At 38.1% G+C, this 25797-nt stretch overlaps 2 protein-coding genes across 3 annotated transcripts; both read right to left on the bottom strand.

Annotated features, from left to right (window-relative positions):
- Window positions 1-3482: 3482 nt before the first annotated feature.
- LOC104612701 (protein DETOXIFICATION 49-like) lies at window positions 3483-5971 on the bottom strand. The gene has a single exon (XM_010280240.3). The coding sequence runs from the start codon at window positions 5410-5412 to the stop codon at window positions 3754-3756; it is 1659 nt and encodes a 552-aa protein (XP_010278542.1). The 5' UTR covers window positions 5413-5971; the 3' UTR covers window positions 3483-3753.
- Window positions 5972-18950: 12979 nt separating this feature from the next.
- On the bottom strand, window positions 18951-25281 carry LOC104612700 (peroxisomal membrane protein 11C). Of its 2 annotated transcripts, none has more exons than XM_010280239.2 (8): window positions 25214-25281; window positions 20445-20654; window positions 20153-20227; window positions 19986-20060; window positions 19825-19905; window positions 19630-19704; window positions 19345-19518; window positions 18951-19185 (listed from the first exon to the last, which is right to left on the bottom strand). In XM_010280239.2, the coding sequence occupies exons 2-8, from the start codon at window positions 20634-20636 to the stop codon at window positions 19150-19152; spliced, it is 708 nt and encodes a 235-aa protein (XP_010278541.1). In that variant the 5' UTR covers window positions 20637-20654; window positions 25214-25281; the 3' UTR covers window positions 18951-19149. The 2 variants fall into 2 exon arrangements, with proteins under 2 accessions (XP_010278541.1, XP_010278540.1); XM_010280238.3 differs by having other exon boundaries at window positions 25032-25217.
- Between the last annotated feature and the right edge of the window lie 516 nt (window positions 25282-25797).

The following is a 25797-nucleotide window of genomic DNA, read 5'->3' as shown; positions in this document are numbered from 1 at the left end:
CTAAGCAAAAATTAAAAGAAAGGTTCCAGAAGCCTAATGTAATGTATGGAGGATGTTTATAGTTACTGGTTCAAACAATTTTTTTTTAAAGGTTTTAATGTCAACCAAATGTTCTTCTTCTTCTTTGTTAAGTAGCTTGTAGCTTCATTAATTCTATACCTCACAATATAGGAAAAGAAACATTTACAGTTACTAGTTCAATGTTGTAGTGGTCGTTGCTCCATGCTTAAATTAATAAAGTCAAAACATTTTTTATAAAGGTTAATGCAAAGTCAAACAATATTTACTCGAAACAATTCAAATGGCAAAGCAAATGTTCTTGTTTGATATAAGTACTATATCCCAGTACGGTTCAACATTGGAAGCAAATATTTATGTACATTAATTAGAGTGCTCATCTACTCGAATATGCTTCAGATATCTACTACATTACTTGATTCTTTACTCTATTAGGCAAACAATTAATAGGCGTTGAATCATACAAAGTCCAATATGTAGAGGGGCATGACTTATATTGCACAAGATGTGGCGTACCTCCAGCATGGGTTACCTACTGATTACACTAGCTAGAGAAAGAACTGATAAAATAAAGCACGAAACAAATTGAAATGGGAAGACAATTCTCCCAGCGCTGGGAGAAGCCAATCACATGCATTGAATGAACTTGGTCTTATATATGTTAAGTAAGGCATTTAATTTGTAAATCACAGATAGAACAGATTGTAGTACATCGGTTGCCATCTGAAATTCTCCTTTGAAAGGGTCTGCTGCTTTATTCTAAGTGTGTTATCCCTCCCTCCCTCCTTGCCTGATCTCATTGCTTTCGTATTGTAGGAGTGGAGGGCTCAGGGAGAAAGATCAATTAAACTGGTGATCACTTCTCTATATGACATAGGATCGATGAATGAACCCAGTTTTCAGAAACTTGTAATTTGCTCCATCTTCAGAATTAATGAATTATTAACAACTGAATAGAGTATAGAGATGAGATGACGAATTTTCATTATATGGGTTTTGAGGAAAAGCTGTGCTACTGTATGTATTTGTATAATCAGCTCTAGCTTCTCAAAATACTTGTACCCATTTCCGCCTTGATTTTCAAGCAATTAATTGCTTCATGGTGCGAATGGTAAAGCTCAAGGATGGAACTGATCAAACATCTTCATGGATTAAAATGCGGAGGATATTTACGTAGGATTAAAGGTATAGATACTTGGTGTTGGTGCATGGCATGCGTCGAATTAAAAAAAAAAAAAAGGAAAAAGGGAAAAAGTGAAGGATTCTGCGGGTCCCCAGCCCAGGCCAGACCAGTTGACACAGTGGGATCGAGGCACCAAGAGTGCAGCCACACCGACCTCAGAGTTTCAGACTCAGAGGTTGAATTATATATTAGGAGTCTCGAACCACCTTCTTTCCTTTTGTTTCAGAAGCACTCATCAATTGATCTGTTTTGCTGGAGACTGAAGGAAACTAAGGTAGCTAGAGTGGTGGCGAGTTCATGGGTTGCCGGTCAAATCGTTGGTCGTTGATTAACACATCACCGCTAGGCACGAAGCGTGCCGCCGGTGGACAGAGCCACCCAGCTGCCATGCGGCACGGCACCTCTTGTTCTGTGTATGACTTCTGTATGTGTTAATTGTACGTATAAAGAGTAAACTGTAATATATAATTAATAACTGGATCGCACGGCGTCGCAATGCCGCGGAATAGTTTATTTTATTCGGTCAGAGACACAAATTAATGGCTTCTGTTCTAGCGGCTTTCTTCCACCCTCAAAAACCACGCTAATAAGCCCATCACGCCTTCTCATCTGATCTGATCTCATTCCTTGTCCTTTGAATCATTATAAAATTCAAAAAACAAACAGTTCGTACGCTTCAATATTTCATTTCTGTAATTCTATATAAGCGTTGAGGAACAAAACAAATGATGTCTCTGCACTTGTCAACCATTAAATTAAGAAATAATGATTCTCAAGTATCCAACTCAGTGCCTGCTAGAATCTACGACGGTTAGATTAGTTAGCTCTCACGTAAGCAGTGATTCGTACATTCTCGGGTGACTTCTGGTGTGGGCTTGGAACGGGTGGAGGTTCCTCATTGATCAATAGAAGAAGAAGAAGAAGAAGAAGAAGAAGAAGAAGAAGAAGAAGAAGAAGAAGAAGAATACACAGCTGAGAAGATGCATTGCTTGTTCTGTTTCTCTGGAAATCTTGTCTGTCGCGGCCGCTATCTTCAACTGCAACTCACCTTAAAAAATGAAGGTCAACTCCCCCTGATCAATTTGCTGGTTTATCTGTTGTTGTTATTTGCATCAAATCAAAGCAAATTCAAAAGGGATGAAAAAGCAAGTCTCGTCTGCCAAATATTACAGCCGGAAAAATTTTCCGGTCATTCCACGATGAAACTGCAAAATCAACCAAATGACGACGAATATAATCACAAAATAAAAGGGTAATTCAAGAAATGAAAATTCCCATTGATTTAAATGCATGCTCTGAAAAGTGAAGAAATTAATGGATTTTGATTGTAGGCAATTTCCACAAGGTTCAGAAATTAACGATAGTAGCCAACTATTATTCTATGAACCAGACCTGCCCCCACACGTCAGGCTGATATCTGAATCTTATTGACCCCGCATCTTCTTCTGTGTTGCCGTGGAGGACTGATTATTGTTTGTTTCAATGCAGACCGGTTCCATGATGATGATGGATGGATGCACGGATCGAATTAAAGCCCACCACCTACATACCCAGTCCAAACGAAAGATTCTCACTGCATTTGGCCCTCGTTTTGTAACCAAATTGGGCTCCGTAGAGAAGTAGAACTCACAGGTTGTCGAGATAGACCTCTGTTCTGTATCTCCATTTCATGGTTAGACTGAGGAGAGCTGTGAGGCCTGAACCTGAAGCCTGCATGAACAAAACAAAAAGATACAATCCAAACCCATATTCCCAAACCACAAACCAAAGTCAAAGTTGTTTTTTTTTTCAGGTGGGAGAGCCTCGTTTCCTCTTGGGGTTCTTGCCACCTGTCAACCAAGGACTCAAGGATGAGGGAGGAGGTTTTCCTTAGTTTATCTGACTTGGGCAAATCTCCTATTTACGATGTGGATACTGACTGGATTGTGGTTTTCGTTTTGACATTCTCTTTCTTTGAATTGAACTAGCTAGCTGATTTATATATGAGGTAGTAGGACCAACAAGCAACAACCAACTGGTGATGCTTCAAACATGTGACAAGTGGCAAGTTATGCGGGTCCCACATCCTTCCAGTTTCCAAATACGCAACACTCATCCATTTAATAAATGTAAAAATGTAAAATTTCGTCCTCTCTTTTTGAATAATAAATTAATAATTATTTATATGGGGAGTCAGAGAACAGGTCTTTTACGCAGCCGGCCGTTGAACCGCCGACCTCTTTTTGTATGTTGGAATCCAGACAAACACAAAGTCACGACCCACTGCTTTTTAAAAAAAAAAAATTAATTATTCTATTATACATATATATAAAATTACAAACGGAAGGAACAAAAAAAATACCAACGATCTGATATCCACCTGTACAAATAAAAACGGTGAATTGAACAAAACAGAACAGAGAAAGCTTCAAGGTAGCTAGATCTCTTCATGGATGGATGCCTCACGCCTAATGGTGTCGTCTGTAAGAGTTGTAACTAAACAACAAGTCAACAACTAATACAACTATGACTCTTTATTTACAGAAACGAAGAGGGTCGACCAAATATCATATTCATACAGGTGATTGATCGGGTTTTGTATCTGAAAATGCAGTTGAAGAATCCTTCTCTCCGTCTTGTTTCAGTGCCTCCTCTTCCTCTTTGCTGCCAACAGCAGGGACGGCCCCGGTCAGCGCTTGAGCTCTCTGGGCTTCAGAATTCCAATCTGTTCGACCCAAAACGAATAGCATGATGAGCACGCAGGAGCCCTGGGCGGCCAAGAGACCGAGCCATAGCCCTTCGAAGTCCCACTCGGCGAAGAACCCCAAACCCACTGCCACTGGCATTCCGAAGAGATAAAACGAAGTTAAATTAATGTTGGCACCCACCCTCGGCCGAGCTGTTCCTCTCAACACTCCGCAACCTGTTGTCTGTGGGCAGTTCCCCAGCTCGCACATTCCGATTATTGGAAGAACGAGCGAGGTTAATGCGATAATCTCGGCGTCGCGGGTGAACATGCGCGCCCATACTCCCCGCACACTTACTGCAAAGGTTAACGCTGTGAAGCCTAACAGGAAGCTGCAACAAAGGCCGACGATTGCTGCTAGCTTCGCTTTCGCCGGCTGGTTCGCACCCAGCTCATTACCAACCCTTGTGGACACACCGAAGCTCAGAGATGACGGGAAAATGTAGATTAAGGCGGTGGTTTGAATCAGAATACCCATGGAAGCTACGGTTGCTCTGGGATTCAGTAGCAACCCACAGAGAAAAATCATGATTTCATACCACCACCATTCTAGACAGACCGAAATGCAGCTCGGAATGGCTAAGCTCAACAGAGATTTCCAGCCTTTCAGGCATTCCGAGGAAATACCTGCCCAAGTTTTCCTGTAAATGCCTGAGATACAGATATAGATGATCAAAGAACCTACCAGGTTAAAGTTAGTCCAGATGCCACTAAAAGCTACGCCTCTAATTCCGAGATTGAGAACGCACACAAGGAGGTAATTGATGGGAATGTGCAGAAGAATGGCAAGAGCGGCACAGTAAGTTAATGGCAGTGTTATTGATTGACTCCGGAGATAGATTCGTAATGGGTGTAGCAGGGATTGTAAGAAGAGGTCAGGAAGAGAAAACAGGATGTAAGATTGTGCTTCTCTCGCTATATCTTCGTCTTGGCCGAAAAACACCAGAATTCGCTCCATATTTATCCACAGAAGAGATATGGGGACTGAAATTAAGAGAAGCAGAAGGACCATTCTCTGCAAGGAGAGACCCAGAAGTTTGTATCTTTTGGCACCAAAGGCCTGGCCACAGATTGGTTCCATACCCATTGCGAGGCCAGATAGTATGGAATATCCAGTAATGTTAGCAAAGCCAATGGCAAGAGCACCGCCGGCCAAAGCCAGCTCGCCGAGGCGGCCAAGGAAGAGCATAGAGATCATAGAGCGAGAGTAGAGCAATAGACCTGTGAGTACCATGGGGAGAGCGATATTAGCTATGGACTTGGCTTCTGTAATGGCGAGAGACAGGTGAGTTTTATTGGGTTTCTGAACTTGTTCTTGTTTCTGCTGTTGTATTTGTTCTTGTTCTTGTTCTTGTTGTGGTGGTTGAGCCGTTGGGTGTTTGGAGATGAGGGGAGCAGCCATATTGTTTGGGTCTTTGGTCAAAGGACCGTAAGCTTGGTTTGTGATACATTTACAGGAACCGGGGGAGGAAGTTAATTGACACATCTCTGTGGCCTCTGCTTTTCACAAAGAGAGCAGAAACAGAGAGAGAAGGCGGAAAAGATGAGAAAGTTATAAGGGTTGATCGATACTCGATAGGACTTGGGAGGAGGAAGGAAGCCACGCACAGAGAGAGAGAGAGAGAGGAATTCAGTTTGGGAGGGAGGTGGGAATTCGACTTGTTTAAATGGAGGATTTTCGAATTAAAATATAAGAATATCCACTTTTTTGCTTAGTATATAATTTGCTAATTTTAAATTCCCAAAAAAAAGTTATTTGATGATGATGTAATTGTGATGTAACTTCTTTTTTGGGGTGAAGTGAACAGAATTTCACTTTGGGATGATCATCCCACATCAAAGAGTGGTAAGATACTAAAGATTCATGTTGTTTTGAAGAGAGGTCATTGCAGAATTATACATATGTATGTATTTGTGTACGTATGTATGCATTACAATGAATACTATTATTATTATGCAACGTAGTTTATTCTGATACCTCTAACAGGTAAGTTGTCGCAGGAGATTTTGGCTCAAATATAGTTTTGAATGGTTTTTAAATCGATTTACACAGTTTTTGGATTTGACCCATTCTGTATTTGATGTCGGCAGGAGAGGGTGGATGCCTATCTTCTCGTGGTTCCACTTAAAACTAGAGAAATAGAAAAGATTTTGAATGGGAAAGTAACAGCAGCAGCAGCAGCAGCAGCAGCAGCAGAAGAAGAAGAAGAAGAAGAAGAAGAAAGAAGCATGGGTTGTGGGTTATGGTTATGGCCCCTCCAATATGGTCTCTATTGGCTAATGTTGTTTGTCTGTGTGCCCGTCTCTCCTCTTCTACTATCTGACAAAGAACAAAACTGAAAGAGAAAAATCTAGCCAAGTATAAACATTATTAAAAATCAATTGATGCAGAGAAGTACAAGTTTCTAGCTAGCTACATTTTTCATTTTTCACAGTTAAAGGTGTTGTTCTATATGGTGGGGAAGAATTCACGACCATGATCACTTTCACATGTTGAAGATATTCTTTGGGATTCAAACAAGTAATAAGTAATAAAAGGAGTGCAGTTGTTACAAATGATATCAATCTTTTGGAGCCCGTGAAATCAATCCATTTAGAAATAATTGAGTGTGCCCTTTGTTGAGGGGTCCATTTGGTTCCACCAAAAGTGGAACTTTTGATTTAGTCATTCTGAATAAGGTAAAGAATGGCCACTTTTCTGTTCTTGCCTGTTGGTGTTTTCCTCTTCTTGGATATTCCTCCTGCACTTTGATCCCAACATGTCAAGATTGGCAGAGTTGCTCGGCCTCGGCTTGTTCTTTCTTGATTGCCAAATTTGTCTAGAGCTCTCCACAAGGGGGGCAACAAGTGCCCAACCCAATGGAAGAGGAACACCATTTCGACTCAAAAACCATACACAGGCATAGTCTTAGGTCACAGATGCGGAAAATCTTTAATCTGTACTAAGTTTCTGAAATTCCAGTCTCTTAACTTGACCCCCTGCATCTGGGTTCCCACTAGGGTCGTTCAGGAACTTCCTTCAATCAATTGGGTCTCAAGTAATGAAGTCTACAACTCTAATCTAAAATAACATAGGTAGTTAGCTTCCGACTGTTGTTACAATTAGGCTACATTTAGCCAGCGATGACATGAACAGAACAGATTCAAACCTCAACCAGCCATTTCAATGAACTTCGTCAAGATTTGAGAGCTGGGTACGAGTCTAATCATATTATTTGTTAATCTCTCGGTCTAAATACAATTGTCAATCTTTCAATCTTCTGTTGTCGTTCAACTCTGCAATTAACCTCAATCAAAGCCCGTTTTCTTTGAAAGCTTCAAAAACGATTTTTTTTCTCCTTTTTGTCAAACCAAACGTCAAGCCTCACAAGTGGACTTATACGCACGTGCCACATGTGATTATCTGGGTGCTGTTGAGTGGTACCGACATGGGAGTTGCAGAGATGGTGGCACTCTCTGAGACGCTGACTGGGTAACGATCAGTTCAGAGTTTCAGAGTTTCAGAGTTTCAGAGTTCAGATGTCACAGCGTTCCAGAGTCCTTTAGATGATGAAGCTGTGGAAACTCGGGTATCGAGGAGGAGGAGGAGGAGATTCAGTGCACCCTACACCGGTATGTGGATGGGAGACAGAAATGAAGTAATGTCTCTGGGTGGCGAGCCTTGACTGTGACACGCGTACGATAGATTTTTGTTGCAGGTGGGCCCAATGGATAGAAGCCAATGAATGAAATGAAATCACTGATAAGAGAGATCCTTGCCCTAAACCTATCTATACCTACTACGGTCTCTCTACACAACCTACCCTAGTAATCTACTATTAACAATTAACAAATGCCCTTATAATTGACATGTTGACATAGAAATATAGAATAGACTAGGGCAGGTGAGAGAAAATGGGGCCATTGACACTACCCAAGGGCACATCATGTTCGTGGGCCTGAAGGGTTAAGGCCCATTAGTTAAGAGGCCCTAGGTTAGGCCATTGTGTGGTCCATCCAGTTAAGGAAGAGGAGTTAATAGTGGTTTGGTTGGTCAACTTTTGGGGTATGGTTGGGGCCTTCTTAATCCCCACTCACCTTCCCCTTCTTCCCCCCAACAACAGAATGAAAAAAAAAAAAGAAAAAGAAAGAAAAAAAAAAGAGAAAAAGTAGAGTAGCTGCTGATTGAACATCAAGTGATATATCTACATATACAGAAGAAGGAAAAGATTGATGATGAAGCAAGCTACAGTCTCGGGCCCCCACTAAAATCCAATTGGGCAGTGAGCCCAATGGGTTGGCCATTTGACGAGGTGATGAATGTAAGTGCAATAAGACTTGCCAGCTACCCCCTCGTGGGTTGCCTTTGTCAAGCACAGACGCCTAACATCTGGGAATGGGTCACAATCAAGCCCTACTACAATAGTAAATGGGCTGCTTGTTGCCTCTTTCAAATTATTGACTGGACCCATTAACCATTACCCATTTTCTTTTTAACCAGCCCAAAATTTACAACTTATAATTGTCTCTCGAATACTTTTATATACATACATAGATATAAACTCGAAGCATTGAAGCTTATAAAATACATAGAGTATCAGAGGATGAACGATCGATTGACCAACATTGTTTATATTAAATTTCATGAATTGAGTGACTTTTGGGATTAAGTCCCCCTGCTCTGCCCCAATTAATGAAAATGTATTAATTGGATTAAATTAAATTAATTGTTTTTTACGAAAAAAATAAAAAAAAAAGTATTTAATTGATGAAATAATATAATAGAAACCCATTTTCTGTCAGGAGTTGAACAGGTCATCTTGATTGGTTGTTCGCGTGGCTGTGAATGCAGGGATATTCTTGTTAGAATTAATATAAAAAAAAAAAGATTATCAAAGGGGTGGCTTAAATTTCAAAATTAATTAATGTCTGACTTTTTGAACCAGTTCCTGATAAGGAGAGTAGGGCTCTCATGGGTTTAATCAGCGGGAGCGCTTCCATATACTCATCCCTCCTCGTTCCATGTAGCAATTATTTTTCCAATTTCCAATCCCTGATGACCTGTTTGGCAGTATGGACTGAAATGGCATAGAATGGTGTCAGGTGTCAGCTCCGAGGTTGAACCGGTTCAACAGGTAACCGGTTTGTCTACATCTGTCTTGAGTAGTTTTATTTTATTGAAACCAGGAATTAGTCCTAAGTCCCAACTACTCTTGGGAGTGGGAACAGAGATCTGTACCCTAGGAATGTGTAAAGTGAAAAAGGCTGAGAATGGATCTGTAAATCTCTAATCCTTTTCCTAGTTCCTACTCCCCAACCCCAAGTAGAGGATTATTTACACAAAAATGGTCTCTCATCTCTGGTTGACAACAAAATCTCAGGGAAACACACCTTTAGAAGGAAGAGTGTTTGTTCAAAAAGAAAAAAAAGAAAAGAAAAATATATAGATGAAGATAACTAAAAATCATTATTAAATTTTGTTTAATATAATATAATAAATAAAAGAAAAAAGTAGGAATGAAGCTAGAATCCTCTTCTACTATGTTTGACCAAAGACTGATGAAATAAATTGCTGAACATCAATCAGAGAAGAAGATGAATTGGTTCCTTGTTAATTAAGAAGCTGTGAACCCATACATTGTTTTCCCCTCCCTCCACCTAATAGCACCTCGTTCCTGTACAAATATAGTGCAGGGTGTGGCTCTAAGTTCCAGATTGACCAGGAAGGAGATGAGCTTGACCAGAAAATGGAGGAGCAATTGCAGAAGTTTCTTTTTTTTTTGTGAGGACTGAGGACCCCAATTCCAATTGTAGAGAGTTTGGTTTTTGTGCCTTCTTCCCCTTTGGTGGAATTTATTCAAGCACAGCTTTCATGGCCCTCCTCCCTTTAAGAAAAGCAACCTAGCTTTTAGCTAATGTAAAGCTGTTGAGGCCACTTCTTTTGAGTATCAAATTCTTGAAACCAGCTTTGGATATCATGAAATCATGGCTCAAATAATTTTGAGCTTAGGGATGAGAACTCACATTACTTGCATTCTCAGCTGACTTTTGACTGAACTCTTGACCAAGATTTCTATGTATTTCTACCAAGAGACATGCTACCGAAACTCCTGTAGATTGCATGCAATCCCCCAAACATTATACATGTCCCATTAATACCTTTTTTTTTTGCTTATTTTTCTAATAATAAGATACTGTTGTTTGAGGAGTCTGTAATGTTAGGCTAGCTACAGTTTCTATGCTTGCTATTAGTTTCAAACCTTCAGTGAAATGACCAAATTCCCCTAATGGAATTTCATAAGTTGTGAAAATATTTTGCTTGTTATGGGTCTATAGGAATACCAATTTCAACAAATTTCTGGAACTTGGGATATTATCTGTTCTTTGACCAACCCAATTTCAACAAATTTCTGGAACTTGGGATATTTCTGTTCCTTGAGCAACCCAATTTCAACAAATTTCTGGAATTGAGCAACCCAATTTCAACAAATTTCTGGAACTTGGGATATTTCTGTTCCTTGAGCAACCCAATTTCAACAAATTTCTGAAACTTGGGAAATTATCTGTTCCTTGACAAACCCAAATTCAACAAATTTCTGAAACTTGGGAAGTTATCTATTCCTCGACAAACCCAACCCAATTTCAACAAATTTCTGGGTAATCAAGCTTTCTTCTTACTCTTTGTTTTTGGGTTCAGTACATGGAAGCCAAACTAGGTTAGTTGAGCTCCTGGGTCGAACTCCATTAATCCACTGTAATTTGTAACGTCCCCACTTAGGCAACTGGCACATCAGTTCCCTTGTGCTTGTCACATTACCGGAAGGGACCGTGGGGACTCGACAAACAAGTGCAGTTAGGCCATCACAAATCATCTCCTCATTCTTATAAAGAATAAAGATCAGGGTCAGTCTGTCAAGCAAGTAGAGGTCCATGAATTAGTGTTGGGTTCGTTGTACCAGTTTGTGCCACTGTTTGGCTACAATGCAGAAACAACTTGGTTGTTCGTTCCGTCCATCCCAAGAAACCACCAATCCAATCCTCATCCAAAAATAATACAACCAACATTAAACATTTAGCCCCTGCCCTGGTCACCCTCTACAACTCACCCATGTCCAACGTCCAAGGGGATTGGGATCTGGGGCCCATCTAAGAGAATAAGAAGTGGGCCCAAGAAACTAATAAGCTTTGGATGTAAATTCCAGCCTTTCATTTCAACTGTTTTGCCTTTGAACACTGCCCAATGTTGTTGCCAATGCCATGGCCAGAGAATTTCTCTTTTTCATGGATTTGATTGATGGATGGAGAAGTCTGTCCACACTCCACACCAGTAAACCAAGATCCTTTGATAGATTATGCCCAGGCCCATCCGAGCTCCGCATGTTTGTCTGTTCAAACCCTCTACAACTGAAGATCCAAAGTCAAGCTGGCTTATTAGCTAAATCTGGGTGTGTTTTGCTTAGCTAATGCTTCTGTAGTTTAGATGTCATATTGTCACTCTTTACATTGCCAACATCTCAATTATGAAACAAAGAACTACACACCATGTTTTATTAATTAAACCCCTATTTATTTCAAAGAAAACATCAAGAAACTGTGAGGCAGGTTCTTATAACTAGTGGGATTTTAAGCCTGCAGCTTGGATGGGCCCAACATTACCCTTTACCCAACCCAGAAGCTTAATCCATCAGAAGAAGAAAAAAAAAAGTCAAGAGTCCAAAGAACAGGAAAAAGCTCATCTCAGAATCTAAAAACGATTCTCGGAACTTGCCCTTGGTTTGATTTACACTTTGTGTTTTACTTTTACACCTTTCAGTCTTCCTGGCATCATCTTACTAGGTTTCTGGTGCATTTCTCTGTGGTATGATATAATTTAAAAAGTGATACTCTTGGACTTCAACAGAGCCCAGATTTCCTACTCACTTTTCCTACCCTCTCTATTCGCTGTGAATTGCTGCCATATATCTCTCAATTCATAATAGAGATGTATAGCTCCAATTCATGGCGGGTAGAGAAAGTGAATAAGAAATCTCAAGTGGCTTCAACAATGCTATTATCAGACACAAATAGTAGACAAATGGGAGAAACATATATAACAGTGCACAATATGAGAGATAATTTCCAAACCTGAAACCCAACTACATCAGCCCAAACTAATCAAGGTTATTCAAAATTAAACTATAGCATGAAAGAAAACCTTATCAATATGAGTAGTCAAATTTGACCTTTCATGTGCTTCTGCAATAGTGATGTAAAAAAGTTGTGAGTTGTGACCATTTATTCTTTGTTATGATTTTTCCCAAGGACCCATGTATTTAATACTGGTGTTGAACCTTATCATTGATTCTACAGTGTGTTGAACAGCTAAAGCGTTCAACTAAGCTTTATTCCTAATAGTGATGTAAAAGTTGCAATCTATTAGGGCATATCATATAATACATATCGATTTTTGAACCCATTGAAACACTGATAGGGTTTTAAGGGGTGTTGTGTTAAAACATTAGAACCCCTTGTAACATGTTTATCTTAAAAGACTCGGACTGAAAAACTAAAAAATCATGTAGTATTGGCCCTTTAAATTGTGTTATATGCAATTTTTGTGTTGCACATGTTGATACTATGAACCATGGGTTTGGCATCCTAGAATGTATCTTCCAGTTAGCTTAGTGCTTGGAGGCTCTTCTGATTTTTTTTTTATTTTTTTTTTTCCAGAGGAAACAGGAAGGGGCTACACAAGATGAGGGGTAACACGCCATCCAGAAGTTTAAGCTCTTCTGAATTTGAATTTATTGAAATTAAAATATCCTACAAAAATATATTTTTATAGTAGCTATATAAAAAAAAAATCTATGATGCCAGAAAGACATGATATCGAAAAGGCATTAACCAATCATAACCCCTCATGAATTTTGATGAAAACCCACATGACAGAATCATAGTCGAACTTGTATTATATTTGGAGGACTTGTGACTTCCCCTGGAAACTATTAACTCTGAGGTTAGTACTATGAATTTGGGTTAACCATGGAGTGGATGTTTGTCATAGAGGTTGTTTATCCGAACCCACATCCATCAACGGTCCGGGTCTCCTCCCAATAAAAAAATCATTCCAACACGTTCCAATTTGATCCATATCCGCAGTTTTGACCAAAAGGGTGAGACCCATAATGTATGAGATGTTTTGATACAGATGATGTTGAAAATGTGGTGAGACAGTAAGAGATTCTAATTCATCACGTCAGCCATGCATGTAAAGTGAGAGATCGAAGTGGTTGTGGGGCATATACACTTCATCGGTTGTTATTATTGAATAAAAAGCACCTAACATAACCATTAAGTGTGGAGCTAATCCAGACTTTATAATTATCATTATCGAATGCAAATTTGGTTTTGAGAGCTTTAAGGAGTCATCCAAACTTATAGAACTAGCTTATTCTTTCCCAAAAAAAAGCAGGATTTACAAGTTGAATGAGTGATGGATGCTGGGCGGCTGGGCCATCCTGTGTATTTTGTCATATAGGATATTTCTAGTCTAGACAAAGCTCAAGCGATCCCATTGCTTTTGGGTTTCAATAGGGCCTAGTTTGGTAACACAAACACAATGCATACAAAATATAAGGTTTTGTAATCTATATATTTGCATTTGTAATTTTTCTAAATTGAGCCTATATGATAATTTGATCTCTTTCTATAACCTAATCCTAGGGATGATAATTTTCTCTGTGGGTTGAGGATGGAGATTGCCTTAAAGGGGACAGAGGTGGAGTCGGGGATTGTTAGTAACACACGGGGATGGGGAGTGAATTCCCCACCCTGCCCCGACCCTGAGTATTGATTTTGAATTCTATCAATACTTTAAGTCGAACTTGAATTCTATTAAATATCCAAATAGTCGAATTCAATTGATTCTTTATTTTATATATTTATTAATTATCTAAAATAATTAATGAGTCGAATTTGAATCGAATATTTGGATATTTAATAGAATTCAACTTAAAGTATTAATTTTAAATATCCATTGAATATCGAATTGAATTTTTCTGATTGGATTCAAATTCCAATATTGCCTTATTCCATTTGAAATGAATCAATATACCCTTACTTAATTATTTAATTGGGAATTTAACTCATAATCTTTTAGGTACAGATGTAATGTCCCGTGGATAAGGATACGGGAACAACTTATCAGTAATAGATCCGACCCTTCCATATCCGGCCAATAGGACTACATACACACAAGTTAATATGAAGATTAATTACAAATAACAGAATACAGCATATGAATTTTCTAATAATTAGGGGTGCAATTTGGGCGGGCCCAACTCAATCCCGGACCAACTCAATTCGTAATTTTACATGGGCCGGACTTTTATTTTAAGGCATTAGGCTGGGCCCGGGCCCATAAGTTTGGGTTTTTGAATTTTTCAGGCTGGGGCCGTACCTAGCCCTTAGATAGTCAAAACCTGGCGTGACCCCGACTCTTCCTTATTCTAATCCGACCCCAGCCCAACCCAAGCTTGACCATACTTATATGCATATACAAACACATGCATTTTTTTTTTTTTTTTTGTAAATTGAGCCTGAATTGGATACTCAGGCTTGAATCTTAGGCCCAATTCTTAGAATTGAGCTTGGGTTGAGCTTAAATCCAGCCCAACCTGCCCAACTTGCACCCTTCCTAATAATGATGCATCAACGAGATATTTTTGGTAGAATAACATCACACGAGAATTCAAGACTATGTATTGATTTACACATTACTATATGTATAAGGCCATTAATATATTATTATTTATCCATGTTAAATTATTAATTAATAATTATCATAATATATAGTATATATAACTCTAAGTATGTATTAGAACTATAAGAATGTAAAAGATCAATAAATTCAAGAACCCAAGACATAACTCATTAAGTAATTATTAGATTTTAATTGCTAAAAAGTTATTCTATTTATATAAATATATATATATATATAATTATTTTATGCAAATGACAAGTATGCTATTATTTATTGTAAACTATATCATTAATCAATAATTTATAGAAATTTATAATCTTAATTTAAAAAGAATATCAAATCCATTAGAACTTCAAAGATACATCTCATTTGCAATTAGTAAATTTTAATTACTATAATAAATGATTCTTTTTATTAATATTTATAAAATACTCATTTTAATGATCATTTTCTTTATTTTTTAATTTTCAGGTTGAACATTCGTATATAACACTAATTGAATTATATATATGGCCATTTTTTTATATGAAAGAAAATGTGCTACACAAGACAGGGGAAGCACGACCCCAGAAGTCACTAAAACAAATAAAATAAAGGTCTCTAGGAAGATTACAATAGTTAAAAGAAAAAGCAGAAAGAGAAGAAGACATCGCCACCGCCTGATTTGCCTCTCTAAACACATGCCTGTATCATACACCTCTCTCCAGCCACTCTTTCATTTTCAAGTAACCCAAGATGATGTTCCTAAGATTCCACGAGGGAAAAAACTGCCCTTTTAAACAATCAATAACAATTGTCAAGTCCCCCTCAAATGTAATTGACAGTCATTAAAGTTGAGGGCCAGATTATGAGCTTCCCATGCAGCCCAAACCTCAGCCGCATTAATGGAGATAGTGTCAAGAGTTGAGCATTTGAAATCCAAGACCTTCCCCAAATGGTCCCTAACAATTGCGGCAACGGAACAATATATGGCCCTTGATCTTTAATCATTATCACTTCAATGGTGAGAATCACAATAAATGAAGCATTAACGAAAATTTTGAAATTCGGATTACATATTTAATGAGAAAAGGAACTAAATGGCATAATTTGAAAAATCCCAATTAATGGGCATGAATGGCGGAATAAAATCGAAGCATCAACTTGAATTTAAATTTAATTACCAAAAAATTGAATTTGAATTTCAAAAGTACATATTTTGTATCGGCCAATGTAGATGGATAGAAATACTAATAAACCGTCTGATACATACGATACAAGCCGATACATAAAAGGAAATGATATCAATATTGGCTATTCATCCATGGCGTGTGCCACCGAGTTTAGAAACCAATATGATACCCTTCTGGTGAAGAAGGAAAAGGAGGGGGAGGGGACAATGGGACACCCATAGATCCCTTCTATCAGAACAATGTTCATTCAACGACTATCTTTCAGGTTAAAGCTGTTCGTAAAGCCATTATGCCTCATTCATTGTGTTGACTTGTTAAAGCCGATTTAAGACTCCTCCATTCCTTGAACCAGTCAGAACTTCGATACATTCTCTATAGGCGCATATCAAGGAGCTCCTGAAATGATAGTTATTGGTTTATACATGTCGATACTTTGAACCTTGACGAATCTTGTTTCACCATTCCATTGTTGTTCAGTGTTATGTATCATTGAATTATATAAACCTCCCACAGAAATGAAGAGAGAACCTTACTATAGGTTTGAAAATGACCAAAACTTGATGATGATGATGATGATGATGATAATCATTTCTCTATTGTTTGAGATTGTCATCCTCACAGCCCTTTACAGCGATGCATTAGGCTTAGTTTGGAAGAATGACAAATACAAATATATAGAGTGCAAAACCTTGTATTTTGTATATATTTACACTGTATATATTTGTATTTATACTCTTTTTCCAAACTGAGTCCAAGGTTTTACACTCTGCATATTTGTATTTATACTCTTTCCAAATTGAACCTTAGGAACATCTTTGTAGTTATACGGTTTTTGTCATAGAGAGATATTTCCGACGCACAACTCCACGGGGCTGCGAGGACAATCCAATTTCCCATCTTTCCTCTCTTGTCATAATAAAATTCATGTCTGACCATGCACATCATAAACATAAATACAGATGGCATACAGATCCACCATTCTTAGGTTGGTTGGATTTATTCTTCAACCTCTGTTCATGGAGTTTTGGAATAGTTTCTATGTAATGAAAACAATTGCGACGTATTATCAAATCTCTCTGGCTCCAAACAGAAATAATAAGGCTGTGTTTGGTTGCAGTGCAAATTTATTTGTACCATTGCAAAACATTGGCAGTGCAAATGATTTGGGTGCAAACTCTGGTTTATTTTTGTTTCAAATTTTATCTTATTTTGTTTAATTACAGTCTAAATAAAAATAAAAAAAGACATGAAGCAGAGAAGATTAAAACCCAAAACAAAATTAAATCAAAATTTGCATTTTTTTCATTTGCACTCCTATACATTTGTATTAATGCAAATAAAATTGCACTGCAACCAAACACAGCCTTAGTTCATTATTCATCGTCATCGCATATGGGTCAGCTACATGTATCCTGTTTCGCCATCCCATTCTGTTCAGTGCCATATCCGCACTTGAGTCATTTCTTATTATTTCCACCCAAGTCCTTTTTGGTTTGGCCTAAACCATCTCAGTTAAAAATCTAATACTGAATTTTGTTAAATAGGAAAAACTATCGGAGTCACTTATTACTATAGGTCTTGACTTTTATTTCAAATTTGAATCTAACTAGGCATAAAGCAGTTTTCAGAAAAGGATAAATAAAATTGAGCCTAGTTTGGGGCCAAATTTATTAACACCAAAATGCCTCAATAGTTTAGTCAAACTTTATTAACACCAAAAATGTAAATTTTAGAGCCTTTACTGGCCTAATTTACAGTTCCATCAGCCTACAAAAGTCTCATTGAATCCTCATGTATTTTGATCTTTTGTGATTCCTAGCAGTCACCTAGGTTGATGTAATACCATCCACCAGTAACAAAGGATAGATTTAATGCCAAGTCTTCTTTGAGTGGAAGTTTGATCTCTCATTTCTTATTGTTCTTGAATTTGATCTGTAGGCACTCAAAATTGAAGCATTAACTTCAGTTACACTTTATTTTGGTTAAACTCTAATCCCTAGTCAACTAGCTTTTTTTATTGGTGTAATCAACTAGCATTCTACCAAATTTAATTCCTAAACCTTGACCTACTTCAAACTATAGCTATTATTGTGTCTGAAACCCAACGAGTAAATTAGGTTGTCTTACAGAAAGAACAAGAACTGAATCACAAAAAAATTGAAACCAACAGTAATATATATCCCTTGAAAGGGCTTCAGGGATGATCTACATAAAATAAACCACATTGAAATGGAAACTCAACATGTAGGTTGCACCCATTCAGTCCACATTGTATGATAACTAAAGTAAAAACTATTTGAGATCATATGCTACCCCAAGAAACACTATAGACTGAACTTTTAACATCACTAACATTGTTTCTGTTGACTATTGATCTGTCTGTCATACTCGTATCCAATCAAGTGCTTCTTGAAGTTTGACTGCTGCCCCTTGTATTAGAACATGGACATGCTAATGTCCAGAAGCATGGAGATAGGCAAATTCTTCTCTAAATTATGTATCCACATGCAAAAATGCATGATTATGTATGTGTTTGGTTCCACGGGTGTTTATAGATGGGGTGTTTCTCAGATAAATGTTTAATTGAAAAACATTGCTTTAAATGATTATTTTTTTTTTTTTTTGTTTAGTTGAGTGTTTAATGGGCATTTCAAGTAACACCCCATAAAGCTATCTTCCACCTCAGTTTACAATACTCCAGGTAGGAAAAACTTTAGTTGTTGGGGGCCAACAGCCTATGCTGTTGAGAGAATTTCTGGGAATGCCACGTTACCATGAGAATGGGTAAATTAGTAATTACATATTAATTTATTTTTACTAAAAACCAAAGCATGGGCGTGAGTGGGTGAACTGCCCAGAACGTGCCCAGCCCAGAAACTGTCTCAACAGCCTATGCTGTTGGACCCCAACAGCCAAAGCTAACCCCTCCAGGTAAGCATTTCATTTCAATAAACACTTCATGCACATAAATCCAAGTGTTTCTGTTTTTTAATGTTTATTTGATAGACGTTGAAACCAAACAGTGGTTTCATGCACAATAAACACCAATGCCTAAGTGGTGCTGATGTGGTGGCGTTTTTCCAATAAATGCCCACAGAATCAAACATAGCCTATATAATCATCCAATCAACATAACCAACAAGATATATTAACTATGATATATAAGAAAGCATGAATGAATCATGACCATCTATGTAAGTGGTGAAACATGAATTTCTTTCTACCATTCAACAGCTTGTACAGTAGCATACACTAACATGGGATTTATCCCTACCAATCTGGAATGTTATTATGATGCCACATGCATGCTAAGCAAAATAGGTTTTGTTCCTCAGGCTGCTTTACTCTTTGGTGCAGAAGGAAGCAACTGCATAACAGAGGGAAAAGGACAAAAAAAAAGAAAATCATCAGCCATAAAACCTAGCTGTGCTCTCAAATTATTGATCTTTTATTAAAGAAATAGAGATCATTATCCAAGAATAAAATGGGCCTTCATTCCTAATAATTTTATAAAATCAGTAAGCACCTGATAACAAGAGATGAGAGAGCTGACAAATCCAAAGCCTCCTGTCACACGAGGAGTGACCTTCTTAGGTGCAAGTTGAAGCAACCCAACTGCAACCACTATATCCATGAGTGCTTTTACAAGCGCTAGTGACCTATCATTTGACTGTTTGAGCTTGTTACAGTACTGCTCGTTCTGCATTCACCAACAGAAAAAGAGGAGAAATTCTTCAGGATGAAAGGAAACATGAGGAGGACTTATAAGGTCAGCTCCTTCAACAAGTTTGTACCATTAAGTAAAACATACTTGATATTTATCAGTGTTCTTAAGCTCCTTCTCCAACTTCTTTATTGATGCAGACAGCCTTCCAAGCTCCGCAAGCTTGAAAAGAAAAAGGAGAGAAGTTACAACCCCACTTTTGGAATTTTTATGCCTATAGTTCAAAAAGAAAAAGAAGGAAGTATATCAATTATCTCCTAATTGGAAGAAGAGATGACAAACCTCAACCAGAGAACTACAAATTGAAGAACCCATCCAACAGAAAAGAGATATACTGCCAATCAGCTCAGCACGTTCTTTGTTCTAGAAACAAACCCATTAATTGGTTAAGATTATATTTTCTAATACCTTGTTAGATATAGACAAGGAAAATAAAACCTTACCTTATAGATGCCTGTTCTTCCAAGCCAGACAATTTGATCCAGAAACAAGAAAGTTGACAACAAAGCATTTTTGGACTGAAAGAAGTATCAGTTAAGAAAGTAATCAAAGATGAAGGACAGAAACTCCAGAAGTACATTAAATAATTCAATCTGTAGTGAATATTTACCTTTCCAAGTAAAATGATTGGAAGTGGAGTTCCTTTAGGCGTTGGGCTTATAAGAGTATGTAAATCATTGACAAACTGCAAATTCAAGAAATAATTAGATAAACCCCCAATAAATAAGTATGTAAGAATATGCAATCATTCTCAGACAAATCTTCAAAAATGGAAGCAATTGCAGCATATGGCACCTCATACACATCAAAGAAATGGACGACCAACCAAAGAAACCAGTTGTACAACAAGAAGACCAAGCAACTTCTTAATTCACCCAATAAATTTATAAGAAAAAACCTACCTTAAAAAGACGGAAAACTTTGCGAGCCAAGCTAGTTGATTTGTCAACATTTTGAGCTGTACCAGGCTCTCCATTGCTCAAGAATTTTGAACCATATTGTATTGCCCTGCAAATCTTATCCCTGGCTTCAGCTTTGTTCAAATACAAGACAACAAGGGCAAGCTCTGCTCTGGTTGTGTCTAATGTACTCATCTTTTTTCCTCAATATACCTGTTCAGGTAAGGTAGTAGATGATCAAATGCAAGTAGCTCAGTAAGCAGCAACAATGAGAAATAGCCAGCACTATGGCTAATCAGGTCCATAAAAACTGCAGCAGTGTGATTGTCTAAACTACAATTATTTTGTAAGTTTTTTGAAGAAGCATAAAAATCCATGACAGTTAAACTTCAAATGCAAAATTGAAAATAACATTCATATGTGAAAATCAGTCATGGAAAATGTCTTCTTTCCCACGAATACTCTATTTCCTTTTTCTTTCCTCTTTTTTTCATATTTTTATCTTCTCTTCCTCGCACTTTGTTATTTCACCTACATTTCCACCTATCTATACATCTTCTATTGTAAACAGCAAAAAAAAAAAAAAAACTGTATCATAATGCCAAAGAAAACCTAGTACAAAGGAAGACTAAATATTGAACACAAGACAAGACCATCAACAAAAAAGACCCTATCCAACATGGTGACAAGTGTACAGTTCATAATTCAACATCCCCAAAGGAATGATCCACAATAAAGCTAACCCCTGTCCACTCCTCCCTAAAAGCAACAGATTTAGCCTCACTAATAATGATGTAGCACCCACATGTCCCCATCTCCATCCCTAATCCATCCTATCAATACTAAGCCTCCATTAATGAGAACTCTAGAGAGTCAATCAAGCATAGACCTTAGAAGAGATAAAATCTCTGTGTTAATAACTTTTTTTGATAAATAATTTAAGAGTTCAGTAATAGAAAGAGAACTGGAGATGCAAGCTTTCCGTGAAGAGGCACGAGCTGCACCCTCTCTAAAGAACAAGAAGAAACAGAAAACAGAAGAACAAATTCAAACCAATGTTTTAAAACGTGGAGGCGTGACATGAGGTGTTCCACTACCTAGATGCGTGAGGTGTAAGGGGGAGGGGGGTTAGGAGGAGGAAGGGGAAGAAGATGAAGAGGAAGGGGGGATCTCATTTTTTCATTTTTTAAATAAAAATCTTTTATATTAAGAAGAATAAAGATGCATAACATTGGTTGAAAGGGGGGTCCTGCCAAAGCGGAGCAAGACCCCCCTAACTGGAAAGATAACCACTTTCTTTCCCCTTATATTTTCTTCCCTTCCCTTTCCTTTTCTCTTTTTTTTTTCTTCTCTTTCTTTTTCTTTCCCTTCCCTTTCTTTTCTTTTCCTTTCCTTTTTTCTCTGTCTTTTTATATAAGATGTGCATGAGGCACATGAGGCATACGCCTCTTGCACCTGAGGCGTATGCCTCAGAGGTGTCAGCGCCTTTGGCATACGCCTCAAGGCGTTTTGGGAGCACCTTACCTAGAGGTGTGCCTCCAGGCATACGCCTCCCACGCCTTTTAAAGCACTAATTCAAACTACAAATGAGCCCAGTACAACTATTCCCTGTTTGCCCCCTTGCTTTGCTAGACAATCAGCCAAAGCATTTGCTGATCTCCCCACCCATTGTGTACTTACAGCCAAGTTCCTCATCAGCCACTTAAATTTTTTTTATTTCATTCTTAAAGCTCCAAATGAGTTCTATAGCCAGCCCACTACCACCTTGGAATCCCCTTGAATTACTAGTTGTCCCACACCTAGCTGAACTACAATCTGGACACCCTGGATGGCAGCTAGCAATTCTGCCCTAGTAGAGTTCCCAGCCCCTAGAGGACCCGAGTAAAGAAGGACCACATTTCCAAATTCATTCCACAGCACCCCTCCCATTCCAGAAGGGCCTGGATTACCTTGACCGCTGCCACCGAAATTCAGCTTCAAAAATCCTTCAGGGGGGTTCCCAACTCATATTGATTCTAGTCTTTAAAGAGGAGCAGCTTGCTACTGCTGACCAATTCCTCCCTATATCATTAAAGGAGAATTGGTGGAATAAATCCAGTGTCTTTACTCGTTAGCCACCATATCACCCTATATAGAATGCACTCCTTCAATTCTTGTATTTTCCTCTCCTTCTCTTGGAAGATTCTAGAATTTTGCATTTCTTTCTTCCCAAACTGTCCATTTCAGCGCCGCTCTAGCACACCTCCACATGATTCTTCCTCTTTTCTGACGCCATGGGAAGGATCAAAAGCAAACTTACTTCTGTTGGCCTATTCCACCTGCACTCGAACATCAAGAAGAGCCACTCCCATAACTCTGCAGTAAGGGAACAAGATATTAGTACATGGCAGCAATTCTCACCATGAGATGTACAAAGGATACACCAGTTAGGTGAGATAGAAAGGAAAGGTCTTCTCTTTTGTAGAATATCCAAGGTGTTTATTTTCCCATAATACATTTCCCAGCAAAAATCCATAACCTTACGGGGGAATAGGCTCACACCAAATTTCCTTAAAAGGGAAGGGTTTGTTCGAAGGGGATTGAGAACGGGACCTGAATAAAGAAGCACAAAAAAAAGACCCAATCGGCCAAGGTGTCCAAAGATGCTTATCTAGTTTAGAAGGGTCCAAGCAAACTTTATCAGGGAGGCTTAGTAGACTAGGTAGGCAATCAATTTCCTCCTCCCTTAAGCTTCTACGGAACCCAAAATCCCAGTTAGGTGTCAACAGATTTTCTAGAGGGGAAAATAGCTCCTCCATGGTCACCAAGGGAAAAATAGCTCCTCCATGGTCACCAGGGGAAAAACCATTGATACCAAAATCATGAGACTCCCCAAGGTTGTGTTTGTTTCTTCCCCATTTACCAAGAAATAAATAGATTCTAAAGAACAGTCATCAAAATTGAGCATAAATTTGCTTGGTGGATTTTTTTTTCTTGGGGCAGGGGGGAGGGACAGAGCCATGAGGATGACGTCTCACCTGGTTAAAGAAGCTATGTGATGTAATGTTGATGCCAGACTCCTATTCTCCTAGTCTTACCACATCATCTATTTTACATTTTTCATGTTGTTTCTTGTGTGTAAAACTCACAATCCCTTTCCTTTATGACAAGATCCATTTTTTATTCATCTGGCGTACAACATCTTGTTTCCCTTTTCTTCATTAATGAACACCAAGCCTCCAAACATTTTAAACTCCCCAAACCCTCTAGAGGTGATATCAAACTCCCAACTCATGGTTTAAAAAGTAAAAGAAGCCTCCCTCCTATAGAACCTAATGGGATCTGATCCAAAACTGTTAACACATTCAGTAATTGTAATATGCAACCAATAGAATAGTACCTATTGTTAGAATAATATAGAACTTAATGGAGTCAAGACCACTAGATTCCTTTTTGGGAGTCAGAACCAAACACGAGAAAATTCTTCATTGATCAATTTGGACTTGGGCCTATAGGTTTATCCGTGTAAGCCCATTGAAAATATGGCCAATTTCAAACAGGTTTGTTAAACACTGAATTGCTATCTCATTGAAATAACCACTTTGAGGCCCATCCAAACTTGGAGAAGCACATATATAGAACCTTCTAATAGACCTTCCCATTGAAATAACCACTTTCACCTGGCCCTGCATCACCATATCACTGCATGAACGATAGCTTTCTAATAGACCTTCCCTTGTAAAGCCAACCTTTGGTCTTTACACAGGAAAAAACACGTCTACACTCTACAGAACTGCCTAAGGCCATCCAATTAATATCTTCCAAGCGGATGCTTATTGTCAGCACAATGAAAGGGCAGATGAGTGGTTGATTCCCCATTCAAAAGACGAATAATGAACACATGAAGGGAGATGTAAGAACATCTAATAATTTTTTCTCTTACTCGAGTTAGAAGTGTTTATTCTCCTGAAAAGAGCTTCCGAAATATAGAAGGAAATTCTAGGTGGAACAAAGGAGCACAAATGGGCTAAGCTCTGGAAGCTTAAAAAAGAATGGAGTACAAATTGAACTTTTGCAAGTTTGAGGTCATGCAACGGGAACCACAAGCAGCATGATGCACAACCATGAATTCCCTTCGAGGACACAGGACCGTGAGAAAGTGAGATGCCCCAGCACCACCACTACTCAATAATCAACACTCGAAGTTGATAATCAGAGTCTATTCATATTCTAGACGACGAAAATAACTAGCCAATAAGCTTAAGTTATACTAAGAACTCGCACTTTTTTTTTTTTTTGAAAAACTAAGACCTCGCAATTAAATGCTCTAAGAAAAATAACAATAAATAGAAGGCAGAAATAAAACTCAAAACAATCAAATCAAATTTCACGAAAGCCTGAAGCTAAAAATAATTCAACAACAAATTAAGCAACATAAAACAAAATAAATACCGAACAGGAAAGGCGAATCCAGAGTTATCCGGTAATACATAAATGAACACCATTAAGAATTGAATTGAAATTCTCTTAACATAGAATAAGTGAAAACAAATATAAGAGATTGAACAGATGAAGATAATGATAGAGAAAGAAAGAGAGAGAGCTTCTTACGATATCCTGCAACCACTAAAAGAAGATTTAGGGTTTGAATTCCGAATTTTGGAGACAGACAACCAAAATGAAAGAAATTATCAGAAGAGAGGGAGAGAGGGGGGAGGATATTGGCACTCGCAGACGATATGTACAAAACTAGAAATGAAAATATATTGTTTTTTAATTCTATCGGATTTTACCGGCATTTGTGCTCGAGAAGTCGTCACGGATTTGATAAGGGCTTGTTGGGTCGAGGTGTGCTCTGAAAAACAAACAAAATAAATAATTAATAAATATTAAGGTTTAAAAATAAAATAGAGGAAAAATGAAATTCGACTTAACATCTGCGCCCCACAACACATCCCGACCTTGTATCGCCCAGATGATGTCTTATCATCTCTCCCAGAAGATGTTTTCAATACAAGGTCGGATGTACTGCGGGCCTTTATGGGGCACAGATGAAATTGCTATCGAGACTCGGCACTCTTGATAGATAAGAATACGCGAGGAAAAGACAAAATGGTTATTGACCACGTGTTCAACTATGATATGAAGGCTCAGTTTGAAAAGGAGTACAAATAGAATTTTTTATTTAGATTAAGAAACCTTGTATTTTATATTTTTTATGTATATTGTATTTATATTTTTTGTAAACTAGGCAAAACCAACAACTATAGCGTGATGACCCTAAGGTTGCTTTTGGAATCGGTGTAAATTAAGAATAATGTAAAAGTTTATATTGGTTCGGTTTTGTTAGTGTTTGGAAGGAGTGTAAATAAAGATC

The sequence above is a fragment of the Nelumbo nucifera genome, chromosome 6 (assembly GCF_055504915.1).
Source record: "Nelumbo nucifera cultivar China Antique chromosome 6, China Antique-T2T, whole genome shotgun sequence".
Taxonomy (NCBI): domain Eukaryota; kingdom Viridiplantae; phylum Streptophyta; class Magnoliopsida; order Proteales; family Nelumbonaceae; genus Nelumbo; species Nelumbo nucifera.
Note: the sequence above shows the minus strand (reverse complement) of the source record. Positions and strands in the feature narration are given on the sequence as shown.